Here is a 19,012-nt window from a genome sequence, read left to right as displayed (position 1 = left end):
AACCTCCAAAACAGATATGTGCTTGACATGATCACTGCAATGGATGGAGGTGTTTGTGCAAAAATCGGAGAATCATGTTGCACATTTGTACCATCACACGATGAAGAAAACGGAACCCTAACAGAGGCCATAAGCATGTTGACAAACCTGAAAAACCAGATGATCGATGAAAGTGATGAGGTGGACGATGACAGTTGGTTTGGAGACCTATTCTCGTGGGTCCCACAATGGATGGCAGATATACTCAAGTTTCTGGGAGCTCTACTAGCAATGCTATTGCTAGGATTCTGTGTCATGAAGATAATCATTACACAGTGCCAGAAAACTGCGGAGAAAGCCATAGGGATGAAAATAATGGTTGATGTCGAGCCAGGGTGGAAGCCCAGAGACCTGACTGATGAAGAAATAAGAGACTTTGTGAAGGCCAGCAAATTTGCACCAGAAGGAACAACGTTCACATACCCTAAGAAACGAAGAAGGTATGAAGGAAAATTGATCTACTGCAGCCCAAATGGACAATGCCAGCTAATGACATGGAACAAAGACGAACATGTGAAAACAACAGGGAGTTTGAAGGGAGTGATAAAAATATGGACTCCAAAGGCTCACACATTCACACCATCATGTACAAACCCCGAAGACGATGAACATGACACCGAAGGATGAAAAGAAATAAATGCAAAGGAGGTTGCAGAAGTGGTCGATGAACCGACCAGAGGGGGGAGTGTAGAGGAGGTCCCAGACATGGCCTGCACCCCTTCCGCTCATTTCGAGGTACCAGGAGCATACTCGCCAAGGTATGTGACGTATGAAGAGCAAATGAACCAACAAAGAGCTGCACTGGGACTCTGCCCAGTATACATCAGAAGATCCATACCTGTTGAAGCACTCATAACCAGACAACCCTGGGCAGCACGGTACCCTATCAGACAGCCGTACCAACCGCTGATACGAAACGAAGAGTACCTACAGACGGTCCATGAAGAGACCCAAAGAGCCCTAATGGAAGGCCAGAGGAAATGACTCAAGGGCCTGAACAGACTTGTGAATGAACAAAAGCAGCTATTGAACATAACACGCCAGTGCGAGTAACTACGAAAATAAATATAATGGACACACAGAAGAGACAATGTTAAAATGTGAGGACACGTTGCTACGAGACAAGATGGAAGCAACCGACCTGCTAAACGTGTGTAAATAGGCTTGAAACGCAAGATACTAAGAAATCGATACTGCTTGCAATGCTTAGTAGAAGATAGAGCGGCAAGCACCAACCATATATCTACCTCAATAAGGCACATTATACAAGTGCGACTCCATTTTGTAAAAGCAGAAATGTACCCAGGCTGCCAGAGGCCTGACAGGCCAAGTTTCGTAACCCAGCCAAAGGCAAGAGAAGGAGCAGAATCAAAACTCAACAAAGAGCGGCTCATGCCTAGGAAATCAAGGTCAACCAGAGAAAGGGAGCAAAGCGTCAGCTAACAAGACTCAAACTTCAGAGCATACCAGCCTGCCTCGTGAAGGTCAAGATAAGGGGGGCCCATGCAGGTGGCGAGGCTGAAACAGAATTAAATGCAATAAAAGCTGGAAACTGAAGCAGATTCATGGTGAACTAACACGTGACCAGCCGGGCGCGAAGAAGTACCACCGCCTGATGTCATCCAGGACCCGAGGATGCCATAACTTTTCCCGATAAGAGACTACAGTTCGAGGCCATCCTTAGCCAACTAATTGACACATCGCCCTAAAACATTGATTCATGGAAAGGGAGGCAGGGTGAAACTTTTGACACCAGGCACATGTGTGTCCATTCTGCATGCCGCTAATTAAAACAAGGATTTATGTCCAGGGGTGTAACCTGCCCAATCACAATGGACCAAGTTATCTGGAGTCCTATAGATAGTAGAACCAATAAGACGTAGTACTTGTAGTGACGTCAATCACGTGTGAAGTAGAGGGAAGGGCTTAGACGCCCACCCGATAAGAGTTATCCAATCTGCATGCCCTATTATCATATACAGATATAACACCTATACTTAAGTTACCTTTCCTAACCAATTATATTGCATGATGATTTTTTATAGAATTAGACGTCAGTGATGAGGATGAGTTTTGCCTATAACAATGACTGTTCGACTGAAGTTCGAGGAAGTCGGAGCAAGACAGGTGATCGCAATGCTGCCGATTTCCATTTGTTTCTCTGTTTGATGTACTTGCCATTAAACGGACTTCCCTTTGCCAAATTACTGAGTCCTCATTTTTGAGTCGTGTTGGAGTAAGTGAATCCTGCACCCCCTGTCCTCACATGGTGCAGCTATCTTGTCTTACAAGTTCTAGAGGTTGAGCGCTGACCTATGGGCTTGTCACTGAATTCCTCTCCTCCTGAACACCTGTTTGTCTTTTTGTTCTGTGGCACTCGCGACGTCTCAGTGCCAGGTTGCGCTCCTTACGAACTTGAGTCGGCTTGCATTTCCGGCAGGCATGCTTTCCTGCTCTACACCTCTGGTGCTGTTTTTAGTGTTTCACTGATGCCAGGTCCGCAGACCCCTCAAGCAGGGCTAATACACGATGGTGCTGCGGCACCCGGCGTCCGATTCTTTTGTTCTATGGCGTGGCGGCCATTTTAATGGGAGTCCGTAGGGTCAGTGATTTCTTCCCACGGGACCGCTTCTACTGGGGAGGTCGGATTCGTCTCCTTTTGTGCGCATTGCATGCAGTTAGTGTTCCCATGCATATGCCTGTCTTCCAGGCAGATTTTCTGCGGTATGGAAGGCAGATTTTCTCAAGATGTTGAACGGATCCCTGGGAGCTCCGAAGCCTCCTGTCCTACTACATGGCTGTCTAGCCACACCCCCAGGTGCTACTATAGTTATTACAGATTTCGTTGATCTCCTTTCGGTCAGGTAGGCCTTCTGAATGGACTAGCATTTGAAATGCAGGAGATTATCCAATGGGCAATGAGTGGAACACATTCAACATGATTTTTCGTGCTCTTTGTATGATCTAAATAAAACATCAAAGCACTTTTGGCAGACGGCATGTGTCTCTTTAACCATAAGGAACACAGCTAATATGGCAGTGAGAGTGTACACATGATGTGAACAAGGCCTGGGTCCCAAAGATCCTCATGAAAAGGTGATTTATGCTTAAAAGAGTCCATACTAGTGCAAAACCAAGCCACCTGGCTCATCTTTGTCTTGTAGTACTGGGATAAAATATGCCTCAACCTGCTCTGCACTGGTGCAGCTGTCTGGTACCAGGAGATGCAGATTGTGCTCCATGTACGCAGGAAGTTCCATGAAGAAATACCCCTGTTTGCAGCATGGTGTAACCCAACAAGAATCCTCAAAAGGCTGTCATCAACCCGTGGCGTGATGATTTGTATAATAGTGGTCAACAGACTCGCAATTGCGCATGAGGTTTCTTTTTCCTCCACGCTCAGATGCCACTGCCGGTTACCTGGCAACCTAACCCCAGAGACCCACCCCTGACTCAGAGAATGTGGCCACGGCACTGTTAGGCAAAGTTTGCATGCAGTACCCTTTGGGAATACTACAAACAACTAGGACTACAGGTATAAGCAACCCAACCTTTGGTATAACAGTATCTATTTGAGGAGCCTATTTGGGTTGGGTATCCCTCACGCGGACCTCTTGATTACTGAATGTTGGCTTTTATGTTTGCATGAAGTTCTGTAACAACGGAGTTCACTTGGCTCCTCAACTCTGTTTTGTTTGTGTGCACAAAAAACTTTTTGTTGATTCAAAATGGTAGTCAAGCGCCCTTATATTGCAAGAAAAAGCAGACAATTGACCCTACTTCTCCGTATTCTGTGCGAAATTCGACTTTTATTTTTGCAAATCAGGGCTAGTCATGTTACATTTGCAAATAATTCAAACAACAAACAAATTTCTGTTATATCAAAGTACCATATGAAATCAACATATTCATTCCATAAAAGTATTCATTCAGATGGCCATTTTGGGAGGGGCAAAGGGTAGGAGTGTTAGGGATGTTTGAAAGAAAATGCAATAATTGAACAGAAATTAAAAAAACAAATGAATAAAAATGGAAATAAATGAAAATAAAAAAGAAACAAGAGAAAAACAAATCACGTGATTAATAATTGCTAACCCGTTCTACTTCATTCACGTATTCTTAATGGGTTTATAAGTATAGTACAATGTTTAGTAACGTTCCTTACCTAATGTTGTTGATTCATAGTTCATTTTTAAGTTTTTAGTGTTTTAAGTGATCGTGTTTGCTTTTCAGAAAACTCTCGTCCTTAGTATTTTAGAGTGTTTCTTTTAAATATTATGGTACCATTGTCTTATTGGGCATATATGGAGTCAGGTAACATTATTGGAAATAGTTAATCGAAAATCGGAGCTAAGGACGAGCGTTTGAAAAGCAAACACGATCACTAAAGTAAAAAGAGTAGTAGGACCAAGCGATCGTGTAAACCATAATAGACATACGGCGAAAAGCACACTAGGACTTTTCGGCACGGGACGTGTTACACAAGGTAAGCGTACAATTGGGGCTCCCTAGGGGGTCTTTGCAGCATGATGGGTTTCCACATGGGTCCTCGTGATGACACGAGACCCAAATACGATGCCGACACATATTTTTAAACGTACAGAAAGTAATGCGGTGTGAAACCACACGTATTTTTAAATAAGATTAAGTTCAATGAAAACGCGGGTTGTTCGCTTGGCACTTGTTTATACAAATTGGAATCCACAATGAGACAAGATTGAATGGATAGCTATTAATTATAATTAAATACAAAACAGTGGATTAGTCCTAAAAACATTAGAACAAAATGTAAGCTAATCAAAGAGTCGCATAAACTCGGGCGACCATTACACAATTTTCTGTTTTTTCCTCAATTTTAGGGATTTACCCCATGACTTGTGATAAACTAAAAACCTTTAAAAAATGAACTATGAATCAACAACATTAGGTAAGGAACGTTATTAACATTACACTATACTTATAAACCCATTAGGGATACGTGAATGAAGTAGAACGGGTTAGCAATTATTAATCACATGATTTGTTTTTCTCTTCTTTCTTTTTTTATTTTCATTTATTTCAATGTTTATTCATTTATGTCTTTTTAATTTCTGTTCAATTATTGTATTTTCTTTCAACCATCCCTAACACTCCTACCCTTTGCCCCTCCCAAAATGGCCATCTGAATTAATACTTTTATGGAAAGAATATGTTAATTTCATATGGTACTTTGATATAACTGAAATTTGTTTGTTGTTTGAATTATTTGCAAATGTAACATGACTAGCCCTGATTTGAGAAGGACGTTCAGAGCGTCGAAACACGTGTTATCATAAAGGGCACCATAAGATATACTTAATATGCAAAAATAAAAGTCGAATTTCGCACAGAATACGGAGAAGAAGGTTCAATTGTCTGCTTTTACTCGCAATATAAGGGTGCATGACTACCATTTTGAAGTAACAAAAAGTTTTTTGTGCAACCTTTGGTATAAGCTTATACTACACAGTTTGGTAGCGTGTTGAGCAGCCAGGCTTACCTCAAGAGGGGAAATGTGAGCTGTAGTGGAGTTACACAAAGATTCACAGTTACAGGTATTCAAATAAACTCTTACACTCAAGGTTTCTTGCATAAACAATTAATAATTTATCAGTCAGTTATAAAGCCTTCTTCAGAAGGAAGCAATAGAATAGTAACACACAAATATACTTCAATACTGTACACTGCGTTCCTGAATCAGGCAAGGCCCTTTTGGGATGGCCCATAGACACAACCTACACCCAAAGTAACAAGGGTGCTGTGGACATTAATACCTTACTGTTGGCATTCAGAATACTCTTTAAAAAATTAAGTAAAAGGCAAAGGTTATTAGAACACAAGAATTTACAAATATTGATAAGCAGGGAAAATACTTTCAAATAGCACTGAGTCAATCCAACAGGCTAAGCCAAAGTCAATAGGCCAAAGTCTATGTATAGGATGCAGCACTTCAGGTGAGTAAATGGAAAAGTCTTTGCACAAGTTCTTAGGAGTCTTTGATAAAAAGAAGAAACACATGTAGGGCCACAAGCTGATTAGACATGCGAGTTGCAGAAGTTACAAGCGCTTCCACAGTAAGAGGTAAGTTCTCTTAGGCTAGTTTTACAGTACCTTAGTAAAGAGGAAAAAGATGCAGCTGAAGACTTCTGTTCCTGTACAGCTCTGCAGATCTCACTGTTCCTGGGCCTCAGTCGTGGGGACAAGAGGGAGGACGTCGGGGGACTCCTGCACTGTACTGGCACTGTCAAAGCTGGCAACCAGCAAACTCTACTTTCAGTGGCTGTTTCGCGTTTCAGATCCTTGCGTTTCAGCAAATGGCAATAAGCGTGGTTCCTGGCTGTCAATGTGGACTTTCCCGAAATCCTGGGTCCTGCACTCAACTGGGGAGTGGGGGGGATCAGGCTTGGTCAGTCCTGCTTCGTGGGAGTCCGGAGGATCTTGCAAAAGCTTTAGGCCAGCTTACAAGCAACGCACACAATCTGGTGTCCCTCTTCCCTGGCTCTACGGTTTCCTGAAGCAACTCTGAGGAAATTCAACCAGCTCCGATATGGATGTCTAAGTGGCTTACCTTGGAGTTGATTGGTCCCACCAACTCAAGGGGAGACGTCCTTGCAGGGGCTTCTCTGTCAATGCAAACTTGCCGTTTCAGCACTGCAGCAGGGCTTCACCGGGTAAACCAATGGTACATGAGTTGCAGCAGGCTTCCTCTTCATGTTCTTCTTCGGTTCCTTCGTCCAGTGGTCGACTCTGCCTTCCAAGTCAAAAGACTCGCCTTTTATTCAGTTCTCTCCCATTCATTCCAGCCTAGCTGTCAATCACTCAGCAGGGTGGCTGTCCTTGCCGGACAGTCAGCCAGCCAATTATCACAGAGTGCATTTGGGTCTCCTAGGAGACTTTTCGGGCACCTCCCTCACTTCCTGCCTACCCCAGACACCCTGGAGCCAGAGGCGGGCTTCACACGTGAATCCCGCCCAAGGCAAAATGAACAATGGGACCAAACCTGGTTTGGCGCGCAGAGTAAATTCCAAGAAGGACCTTTCCACAAAGAAATAGCGAAAAAAGAAGACCGCAGCCATTTTGTACAAAATAACATTAAAATAAATGAGAGAGTGGGGAAAAGGGCCTCACTCTATTCAGGTTGAAAAAAATCAAGTCCTGAAAATCCAGCAAAGTTGCTGGGGGTCTCTAAAGTGGAGGGAATTAGCAAATTTCTGAGAATTCTTCCTAACACAAAGAATGAGAAAGAACAAAAAATATAACACATTAGTGTCACAAAACATGATAAATAATATTTTTGTCCCGTTCTGAGATAATTAACAATAAGATCTCATAAGAGGCTAAGAGCCCCACATACATCTACACCAAAATAGATTTGCGGAAGCATCCCTGTTTTTATCAAATAAATCCTTGAAACTGTCTAGGGGCATAGTATCAAAATAAGGACGCATGATAACTATATGTCTCAGAGTTTCAGGAGAATCCTTGTCCCCACAGAATCTACAGTGATTGGGAGAGGAGCTACTGGCAGGCAACTTTGAAGGATCCCTCCAATACTTAATCCTCTCATAAGTGGGAATCTGATTGAGCCTAAATCGCATGTAAGTCATGCGTACATTAGCACAAGGAAATCTTTGAAGATATAAAGGTATACATTCCCTTGCATGCAGAAAGTAAGAATATTCCCTATAGGTAGTGTAAGTGGCGATACAATCGACAGTGTCCACCCAGTCAGCCCTGAACAGGGTCCTCTTAACGATCCCCAGTCGTTGCCCAAGATCTTCCACCGTTGACCCAAGGGAAACAAGGACGGAATTCATCCTAGTACAGAACTCATGTATAGAAGGAACAGATTCTGCATGCATTACCAAACCAAGCGTCTCATATAACAAGTTTTTCGGGGATTACTCATTTTCCTAAAGGTGGTAAGTTGCTTCCAGACATATCTAGCTTTCAAGGATACTAGGCAAAGCTCATGTCTTATGACCGCATTAGGCATGGCCATAGACAAGCCCAGCAGCTCCTTCCAAAGTTCCCTTGTATCGTATTCAGGGTAGAACCCATATCATAACTGGACAGATCAATACCATATAAAATAATGGGTTCCAACTTGGCAAGATAGTAACGCCTTACAGGGAGCAATGAACATTTGCATACTTTTTGTTTCAGAAATTTGAGTTGAGCTTTAAGTTTGTAGGCCTTATCAGAAAAACTAGTTTTCCAAGATTCAAGGCTGGCCCTGTTAGTAAGGTTGTACCCAAGATAAGTAACAGCCTTGACCTGGTCCACTTTTTCATGCCCCATAGTCCAGGCATAGGTCTGTCCCTTGATTCCCCTAGAAACAACAAGAACCTGTGATTTGGACGCATTAGGCAGAAGATTGTTGTCCACAGAATATTGAAAAAACAGCTGAATTTTCATCCTGAGGCCTCACAGAGTTCTATCTAGGAGGATGAAATCATCTGCGAAGGCCATCCATTCTAACCTAACACTCCCCAACCTGGTGGGTGCAATGAAAGGACCCGGCCACAGTCGCTCCACATCACACACATACAGGTCAAACAGTATAGAAGCTAGTGTGCAGCCCTGTTTTACCCCAACATAGGAAAAAATCTCTTGCGATAGTGACCCCTTCTTAGTTAGTTGGACACGTATGGTGGTATGAGTATGCAAGAGTCCAATAAGCTGGACAAGCTTATGCGGGATATTCATGTCAAGCATTTTAGTCCATAGCCTTGACCTAATGACACCATCAAAAGCACTGGACATGTCCAGCGAAGCTAGGAAGACAACCCCCACACTCGTGATGTGTACAAAGTGTTTCAAGTGTCCAGTACAGTTGCATTTAAGCTGGTACCCATGTCCTCCCTGAACCCAACAGAGCGTTGCCTTTGACCACACAATTAAGATCCCTGAGAAGCAAGATGGAAAAAACTTTACTCGTAGCTTATGTAAGCGTTATAGGCCTATAATTATAAGGATCAAGTACATCCCCCTTTTTGTGAATGGGAACAATTATGGACTGGACCCAAGTAGCAGGAACAGTATGGTTATCAAAGGTATGATTAAACATAGGCTTCAGAAGTTCAGCCCACAAGCTGGGAGCCTGAGTACAAAAGGGGGAATGCTATCCGGTCTGGGGTCACAAGAGGGCTGGAGTCTACCTATTGCCCATATGATGTCATCATTGTCCCAAGTGCACTGACCTACAATGGGTAAACCCAGGTCAGTACCACCGGTTTCACTAAATTTCTTGGGTAGGACAAATGTATTGGTGTAACCCAGACAATTTCTTGGGTAGGGCAAATGTATTGGTGTAACCCAGACGTCACCTGTATAGGGCAATCTAACCCCTCCTTATCGGGTTCAAGAGTCCTTTTAACAGTAGACCAAAATATACCCTCCTTCCCCTTGCAAAGATGTTCAAGCAGGTTCTGATTGGACCGAAGATATGCATCAATCCTCAAAGATCTAAGAACGTTTTTATGCCTTTGGGAGATTTTTCTTTTTAGGGCCATGAACTCTAACGCTATCAAGGCCTGTTTTTTAAGAGCAGCCAATTCCCTTTGTTTAAGAAGCTTAGAATTGTATACTGTGCTATCTCCCACATAACTACCAGGCGTGATATTAGTGTTAGGGCTGGATTTACTGACCTTAAAAGCACAGGCCAGTATAATATTGTAATACAAGTCCTCAAAACCTCGAGTTCCAGTCCGCAGTGGAATAGAAGTCATATCCGTCAGAGATTCAATGAGAAGGTGTTTAAACTGAAGAGTTGTTTTCCTATTCCAATTGACTGACCTCCCTTGTTTGCTAATAGATAGCCCCATTACGTCTGGTCTAAGATGGAAAATAGGAGAACAAACAGTCAAGGTAAAGGAAAGAGGTATATGGTCGCCTAAGTTGGCATGGATATGTCACAGATAACTACAGTTATTTTAGATGCCATTAGCGATATAAAAAAAAGTAAATCCTAGAGCTATAAAGCCCTCTGTGCCATGTATGCTTAGAGGTACAGAAACTAGGAGGGTGGTCCAGCAGAGCCAGATCCCATTCCTCCAAAAAAAGATCCCATCGAATACCACGTTTAACATTAGGGTGGAGAATAGAAGGAATAGCCCCATTAATGTTCCATAATGCTCCATCAGCACACAAAGAGTTGAAGTCTCCTCCCAGCACAATACATTTCCCATAGCCCTTCTCATACCAGCCACAAAAGAACATTGCTCAAGCCTTCTTCAATATCTACAAAGGGCTCCCTTAGTGGGTACCAATAAACATGTTTTTTTTTAACATTTGTTTAATAACCATTAGGTTCCAATGAAGGTTAAGCAACAGAATAGGCTGTTGACATTCCTCCATTACCAGCTTGATCGCTAAAAGCCATCCCTTACTGCATACAACTTCCCATTTGAGCCCCAAATTACAATCAATCACTACTGACAAACCTCCACTAGGTCTGCCTCCCCAATCCCGTAAGTGCAGGACAAGAGGGTATGAAAAACATCCATAACGCATTGGACCAAGAGCATTGTTTGTTGGAACATGTAGATGCAAGGAAGGAAATTTGGATAAGGATTAGCCATAAATGTAGTCATGTTAGCTCCTCCACACGGATCTGAGTGAATTTTCCTTCACGGAAAAGTCTGACGGAAAAGTTTGCATGAGAAATGTACGCTCCTCAAAAGGTGCGTACATTTCCCATGTGAACATACACTGCAAACCACCACAAACCCAAACCCCTACCCACAACATACCCACACCCCTATCTACAACACACCCGCAACACTAATCCCCAACCAACCCCGGCCCACACCCCCAAAATAACCAAACCCTACTTACCTTTTCTTCACGCTGTGTCCCTGCGGCGCCAGTTCCCTTTCACTTCCGTGATCAAGAACCGGCGCCACAGGGTCTTTTTCTTTTTCCTTTTTTTTTCCAGAAGCTGCAGGCGTTTCCCCCGCAACCCCCATTTTTTTTCTTCCCTCGGGTGTGCTGCAGGGGTGTCCCCCGCAACACTGCGCTCACTATACTGTAGTACCGTAGCCTCTGGCTTTTTTTAATTTTATTTTTTTCCATTTGGCGGGGCACAATTCCCCAGCCCCAAGTCCGACCCCACCGAAACACCTAAACTCACGCCACGAAAAGTTCTGACTTTTGGTAGTCCGAACTTTTCGTGGTGTTCGTTTTAGGTATTTTGGTGGCACACCATTTCCCAGGGCATCCACTATGGCCAGGATGTCTGTCTCATTCATCGCCCATAACCCCTTTTTAGTCCTAGAATTATCCGTACAATGTATTTGGTTCATAGACAGGGGCTGTAGCTCTTGTGGTAGTGCTTGGGCCTCTCTGCTGTTCATAGTAAGCGGCTTATTAGATGTAGAACTCAGCTCCTTGTTACAATTATCTTCACTGGAGCCAAAGCCGCTTCTCAAAGTAGGCATAAATTAACTAGGAATCCACTAGGATCAACACAAGAACAGCCTCCCAGTAGTGTCCTCTCGATGCTTTCACAAAAATTTCTCAAGCAATAACAATCACCAAAGTAGACTGCATATGCCACAAAACAGTAAAGAAAAAGAACAAGGCAATAGGCCAGTAACCATTTATATTTGCCACAAAAAGATTGCCTCCAGAGCAAGAACGGTGAGGCTCAAAGGCACAGGGTCCACAGTCACCTCCCATAGGCAGTAGCATCAGATCAGGTTAAATAGGTCAATAAACAATCCCCCCCAATATACACTAAAACCTTGAAACGTTACATGGACGTAAAAAAAAAGCATTTAAATGCCAATATGCACAAAACCTTTGAAACGTCACATGGAGCTGTCCAGTGCTGAAATTACAACACTGGACAGCTCCATCTAACGTTTCAACGTTACCAAGAAAAAAAAAAGCATTGAAACGCTACTTTTCACATGTAAAAGTGGGGGGCGTGGCCAACAGCAGAGGGATGCGGACGTGAGCCTTCGGAGATCCCGTGAACGCCGCAGAAATCCTGAGAAAAAAGCTTGTTATCCACGGCTAATGTGAATAAAAAGCTACCCTACTGTGGGAAGGGCTGCAGCAAGCATCGGTGCACTGTCGTCCTGTACAACGACCAACAGTGCCCACACGACGAAGCAGAACTTTCCTGTGGGAATCCGAAAGAGATAAGCTAAAATGGCAGCACGCGACGTGCAACAGCAGTGACCCCAGCGGTGAAGGGAATGCCTTTATGAGAAGGGAACTGCGTGCCCTGGAGCGGATCGGAAGACCGACGGCGGGAGAGAGGCGCCTGCGTGAAGCACACAGATGGTGAGACGCAGGGGGAGCAAAGATCGTGCCAGCTGGGCGGACTGATCCTGGTAGCACCCTGCATTACGGAACGTGGAAAGGCGCGTAGCAGGAGCCCGGACGTATTGCGGCTCAGAACGGGGATGAAAGCAAAAAAAGGGGTGACGACCCGTGTAGCAACAGTCGGGGAGCGCCCTGTCAAGCCTGGCTAAGGAGATAGACTGCTTGTTCCTGGGGACAGTGAAACCCTGCACCATACATCAACCGTGTGCTGCGTAACAGGGGGAAAGTAACGACTCCATCCACCCCATACAAAGCTGGAGTACATATACCGGGCGTGCAACACGGGACATAACGGAAGGCAGCAGAGGCAGCACAGTTGAGAGCGTTGTTGCCGGCGAGTACAGTGATCATAAGGTTCGACGTCTGCCCTGTGGCCGGAGCCGATACAGAAAAGCGCAGAAGCCAGACACGGTTGGGGACCCGCCACACCTGCAAGGGGCAAGTAGCACAACGGGACGAAGTAGTGCGTCGGGAAAGTGGACTCGATCCCTGTGTAACGGTGAGTTTGGAACAGCAATACCAGCTCAGTGAGAGGGAGCCCAGTCACGTGAGTCTCCCCAACAGACAATAGACCCTAAAGGGTGACGTAAATAGCCAGAAAAGAAAACCCTGGGCTATTCCAAAGAAGGCGAACACGTGAGAACGTAAAGAGCGTGGAAGCAGTTGTGAACAAGTGCTGGTGCCAAATATAAAAGGTGGTATCTTAGAACGGGGGCAGGAGACAACTTGGTCCACCGTAGTCTCCCGAGCACTGTGTGGCAAAGGCCCTACAGGCAGTCATAGCCCTGACCAGTGGGGAACAGGGAAGCTCCTCAAGTCTTGAGATAACCCACTGTAATGCGCAATACAAGCAGGGAACTGATTTAGTGCACTCGAGCAGAGGCCACAAGTAAAGACGCACTGTGGGGCCCGGAGCGGGACTTGGGCCCCTATTCGCAGGAAGTACGAGTCGGCACGGACACCACCAATGCCCAGCGACAAAGTCATGTGAAAATCTCACACTCTAACCTAGGTAAACCCAGGCGACCTTCGGAGAAGCAACTCAAGCCGGACCTTGTGGTCTCTGAGAAAGACGGCCCGCATGGAAACCCCCCCCCGCCCCCACGAGTCCGACATGAGCAGCCGCCCCTGGACCTGTGCGGAAGTGCGCACACCAAAACGACTGGCTGTGAGAAGCACGAATAAGCACTCGTAGAGCTATCGACAAAAGGCTTTCCAACAACCTCCCAGCACGTCCAACCACGGGACAAGAAACAGAGGATTATCCACCGCCACACAAAACCAGCATGGGCAAAGACAAAGGCAAAAAAACAGGCACTCATAGTAAAATCGACCAAATTACCACATCCGCGGCGACCACGTTGCCTGACCAAACGCATCCTGAAGGCATGGCAGAGATGGGGGAAGCGATATCTCTAAGAGACGTCATGGCGGCAATAGCAGAATCACGGGCCTCCATGGAACAGAAGATGGACGCCATCAGCATGGACGTCTCACTTACACGACTGCCAAAATCTGACATCCCGCACGGGGGAGGCAGAACAACGTATCTCTAGTGCAGAAGATGGGCTGCGAAACCTAGAACAACAGTTCAACAGAGTCACAACACGTTTGAAAACAATTGAAAGGAGAGTGGATGAAAGCAAGGGCAGGTTGAGACGAAACAACGTCCGGATCCTGGGATTGCCAGAAAGAACAGAGGGACCGAGTGTGGAGCTGTTCCTCGACCAGTGGCTACTAGATATCTTTGATCCGAAAGCGTTTTCAAAATTTTTCTCGATTGAAAGAGCTCATCGCGTACTGACTGGTCGAGCAATACCGGGTGCCCCGCCGCGGTTGCCGACTCCGCCGAAGCTTTAGGAGCTGACACCCCCTTGAACGGCGTGTCGGCACTCATGTGCTTTTTTGTGGGAACTTCCTTATGAGTAGAATGCCCAATCGCATGCCGAGAAGACGGTTGCGGGGAATGCGCCGAACTGTGAGGTTCAGCAGGCTCCATTGAAGTCTTCAACGGGCCTGTTGGCGTTTCTTTGACGTATCTGTCGAGGAGGCACTGGGGGTTGTGTGTTTTTCCTTGGGTGGTGCATGTGTGCCCCTGTTGCTGGGGTGTGAACTCCCCAAAACAGAACCAGTGGCCTGTCCGTCAGGGCTGGAGACGGGCATCTGGGAACCGCAGGGTCCCGCCGAAAGGTCTATGGCCTCCAGGTCATCCGAGGCGACGGCGCCAATGGAGGAACAACTTTCGTCCTGGGTTGCGTAGGCTGCCCACCGCTTTGTCCGCCTATCTTTTAACATCTTAGGACGAAAGAGTTTTCAGGACTTACAGGAACGCTTGTCGTGGTCACGAGGTAAGTACCTATTGCATTTGTGATGGGTGTCTTTCCAGGGGTATTTTCCGTTGCACGACAGACAACATTTAAATGGAGTCCTCTCCATAGCAGAGGTGAAAGACAGCCAGACCAGAAAGGGGAAGAGAGGAGAAAAGGAAATGCATTCTCAGAAAAAAATCAAGCCGGGGCCCCACTCTCCCTACTGTACAGGCTGGGCCGGAGGGCCAAGGCCACGCGGTCAACAGATGTCGATCGATGCACCAATTGCCGAAGAGCAGTGGATGCCTTTGTCATAGGGATCCAGAAAGTAGTCGTCGAAGATAAGTAGTCGAAGACTAGATGACCATCGGTCATGGGACAATAAAGTAACTATTGAGCAATATAAACTCTTGCAAACTCTGCATAAGGCGACCAAAAAAAACAATCTTAGGGAACACGACGCGTGAGGGATTTTGGGTACACTACACGTCATGTTAGGGATAGTGTTACAGTCACGCCCATGCCGACGTCCCCTTTCGATCCACGAAAGATAAATGCAATACTCTATGATTACCACTAGATGTCGGACTATATGCACAGCATGTGAATCTAAGCAGATACAATCATCAGAAATGCTATTACAGTGAGTAATGCATGTCATATGTACACACAGATATTTAAAGCATTCTTTAAAAAGCACAGCATGTGGTTCTAAGCAGATTAACAAGCATCTGAAAATAAATATTTATAATATAACTAAGTGTGCGTTTACTTAGATACCTGTATTTACTAATTTCATTGTATAGCTCGACAGCTCACATTACCCCTCTTAAGATAAGCCTGGCTGCTCAGTCAGACTACCAACTTGTGTAGTACAGGCCTATATTAAAAGGTGGGTTACCTAATACCAAGAGAGAAGTCTTGTGTAGTTGCACACCAGTTGGACTGCATCAATTCTTACCTAACAGACCCGGCGTCAATACCTGATCAGTAATGCCTCTCCACCAAGGGAGTTATAGTTACTGGCACACTGACATGATTTCCAGGGTCCTAATAGCATTTTTATTAAGTTGAGAGAAGGCGCAATTGATATTTCTCAACATAAAAAAAAAACTAAAAATCTAAATTGCCATCATGAATGCAGTGATAATGGAACTACACATAGTCCCTTCTCCCTTTCCAGGGATTGCCGTGTAGGGGAAGAGGTGGGACATCAGGAGTGGCATAGAGCAGCAGACGGGCTTCAGGTAAGCAGGGTTTGAGATGGAATAGTGCAAGGATCAGGTGCAGGGAGGGTGAAAGGAGTGAGGGAAAAGGGGGCAGGCTCTCAGCCCAGAAGGAAAGAGGGTGGCATCTCGCTGCTCGAGAGGCAGGTAAGCCAGGCAATAACATTAGGTAAAGCCTGCTTTCTGAGCTCCCGGATTGATGAGGTCCAATGATGCCACTTCCCCAGTGCTAATGTATCATTTACCACAGAGATCTGCAAGAAAACAATCTGCAAGGTTTTGGAAATTTTGAATGTAGATACAATTGATGTTATAGTTGCAAATATGATTTAGTTTCAAATTACAACAAACATTACAATCAGGATTTGAAAAGCTCTACAGATTAAGACACCATAACGAAACTGAGGAAACAGCTCTACTATGGCAGATAGAAAATGTATTCAGAATACTCTGACATTAAGCAACAAAGAGGATTCAAGTCTTTAATTGAATAAAATAATCTAATGTGTGCCCAATACCACTGGCGCTAAATTTATCAAGTGCCTTTGCCCGGAATCCAATGTTCATTTATAACATCATTGTACATTTTTTAGAAATGTTTTATGCACTTCCTGCTGAGAGGCGCAATTCCAATAATGTACATCTTGGCAAGAACCTTATGACAGGAAAGTGAACGAGTCCTTTTCAATTCTTTTTTGTATACAATTACCTTGAGAGTTGGTGAGGAGCCGACATACACAGGAGGGGGATTACCCTGCCAACCATGAAGACGGTAGATGTGTCCAACACGGGAACAAGGTGTGAATAGCAACTTCCCTCCACACTGCCAGATCTACAAGGATATGGAGAAAGCATACATAAATTACAGCAACTGGTAACAGAATACTCTTTATATCAGCAGGTGGAAAAAAGTAACATTTTGTTTCCCGCTGCTCCCCCCCCCCCTTCTCCCCTTGCTCGGTAATTACATGCCTAAAACTATTAATCAAATTAGAGGTAGAGGAAAAATATTTGCAATTTCCTAATCCAAAAGACCTCCAGAATAACAGTTTCTGTACATTTTGTGATTTTGTAATCAATATACCAGAAATGCCAGTTGTATGATTTTGAATGTACTGCAGAAGAAAGCAGTATAAACAAAAAGATATAAAAATTATGCTTTCTAGTACGCTCAGTAGGAGTCACGTTCTGAAACCAATAACAGTAGGACTAGTACATGCTGTTGGACTTCAACCATGGCCAAAATGATGAACCTACTTTTCCACTTTCTTACAAATATGCAATGGCCGATAGTGTGATACCTTGACTCCTAAAAGTGATCCTAAACCTGTTACTTCTAGGCATGAATAATTTGTACAGAAGGACAGCTTACTCATCTGCTGTCCAGTCATTTGGCCGAAAGACATTTGGTCGAAAGCCAAATGGTCGACGGAATTTGGTCGAAAGCCAAATGGTCGAATTATTTTTTTAAATTTATATATATATTTTTTAGGTTTTCGTTTAGGGAAAAAAAAGGGTTTTTTAGAAGAAAAAAAGGGGGTTGGGGGGAGCCCCCCCCCAAAAAAAAGGGAAAATACAAAAAAAATTATTCGACCATTTGTCTTTTGACCAAATGATGTCGACCATTTGTCCTGTCGACCTTTTTTTTTGTTGACCAAATGTCTGGTAACCTACACATCTGTGTATGCCCCAAATGATGGAGCATCCAAGTCATTTTTTGTGAATTTAGAATGAAATCATGGAAGCTCAGCCAAGTTGTAATTATGAGCATACTAGGAACACTTCAAAGCAGTTCAAATATCCAGTGCCCAATAATGCAAATCAACCTTGCCCTGCTGGGGAAGAGGGTAGTTTAGCATGTTCTCTGCTGGGATCTGTGCTCTGTACTGGGTACTATTGGAGGTTGTTAGGCAAAGTTTGAATGCAGTACCCTTTGGGAACACTACAAACAACTATGACTACGGTATAGGCAACCCAACCTTTGGTATAAGCTTGTACTACACAGTTTTGGTAGCATGTTGAGCAGCCAGGCTTATCTCAAGAGGGGAAATGTGAGCAGTAGTGGAGTTACACAAAGATTCACAGTTACAGGTATTCAAATAAACTCTTACACTCAAGGTTTCTTGCATAAACAATTAATAATGTATTTATCAGTCAGTTAGAAAGCCTTCTTCAGAAGGGAGCAATAGAATAGTAACACACAAATATGACAATGCATTACTTACCGTAAAAGCATTTCTGATGGTTGTATCTGCTTAGATTCACATGCTGTGTATAGTCCGACATCCAGTGGTCACTGCGGACTATTGCATTTTGTTTTTCGTAGTCGAAAAGGGGACGTCGACAAGGCGTGTCTGTAACACTATCCCTATAGTAACGTGCGTTGTACCCACAATCCCTCACGCGTCGAGGTCCCTCTGTTTGTATTTTTTCTGCCCTGAGGGAGCCTTCTATACGTGAGTGAGTACAGAAAAGAGAGAGAGATGTAGAAAGGTGTCTATGTTCCTTCCATCCGAGCGGGGAGGAAGGGTGGGCGCATGTGAATCTAAGAAGATACAACCATCAGAAATGCTTTTACGGTAAGTAATGCATTGTCTTCTGATGTTTGTTAATCTGCTTAGAATCACATGCTGTGCATAGACTAGCGAGCAGTACCCGGAGTTGGCGGTGGGTTATGAGAAGGAACAGTAGAGAAAAGATGTCTTAATACTGCCTGTCCCACCTGGGAGACAGATCTAGAGTGTGCATCTAGACAGTAGTGTTTTGTAAAGGTGTGCACAGAAATCCAGGTTGCCGCTTTGCAGATGGCCTCAAGGGGAACATTTGCAATGAATGCTATGGATGCCCCAGTGCCTCGAGTAGAATGTGCTCTTGGCTTGAAGGGTAGTTCTCTCTTAGCAAGAGTGTAACAGACAGTGATGCATTGAACAATCCATCTAGATATAGTGGATTTTGAAACTGCATCTCCTTCTCTTCCTGCTGCCACCGAGACAAAGAACTGATTAGTCTTTCTCAGTGGTCTGGTTCTTTCCATGTAGAACATGACAGCTCTGCGCACATCAAGTGTATGCAGACTTTTTTCTC

The 19,012-nt window shown here is 44.5% G+C and overlaps 1 protein-coding gene across 2 annotated transcripts in view; it reads right to left on the bottom strand.

The window, feature by feature from the left end:
- GALNT7 (polypeptide N-acetylgalactosaminyltransferase 7) overlaps positions 1-19,012 on the bottom strand; it is an 800,303-nt gene that overhangs the window by 264,420 nt on the left and 516,871 nt on the right. For both annotated transcript variants that reach the window (XM_069631418.1, XM_069631417.1), the window contains exon 8: positions 16,638-16,760. In XM_069631418.1, the coding sequence (XP_069487519.1) occupies positions 16,638-16,760 (123 nt within the window). The remainder of the gene's footprint in view (positions 1-16,637; positions 16,761-19,012) is intronic.

This window comes from Ambystoma mexicanum, chromosome 6q, assembly GCF_040938575.1.
Source record: "Ambystoma mexicanum isolate Mex_15411 chromosome 6q, UKY_AmexF1_1, whole genome shotgun sequence".
In the NCBI taxonomy this organism is placed as follows: domain Eukaryota; kingdom Metazoa; phylum Chordata; class Amphibia; order Caudata; family Ambystomatidae; genus Ambystoma; species Ambystoma mexicanum.
Note: the sequence above shows the minus strand (reverse complement) of the source record. Positions and strands in the feature narration are given on the sequence as shown.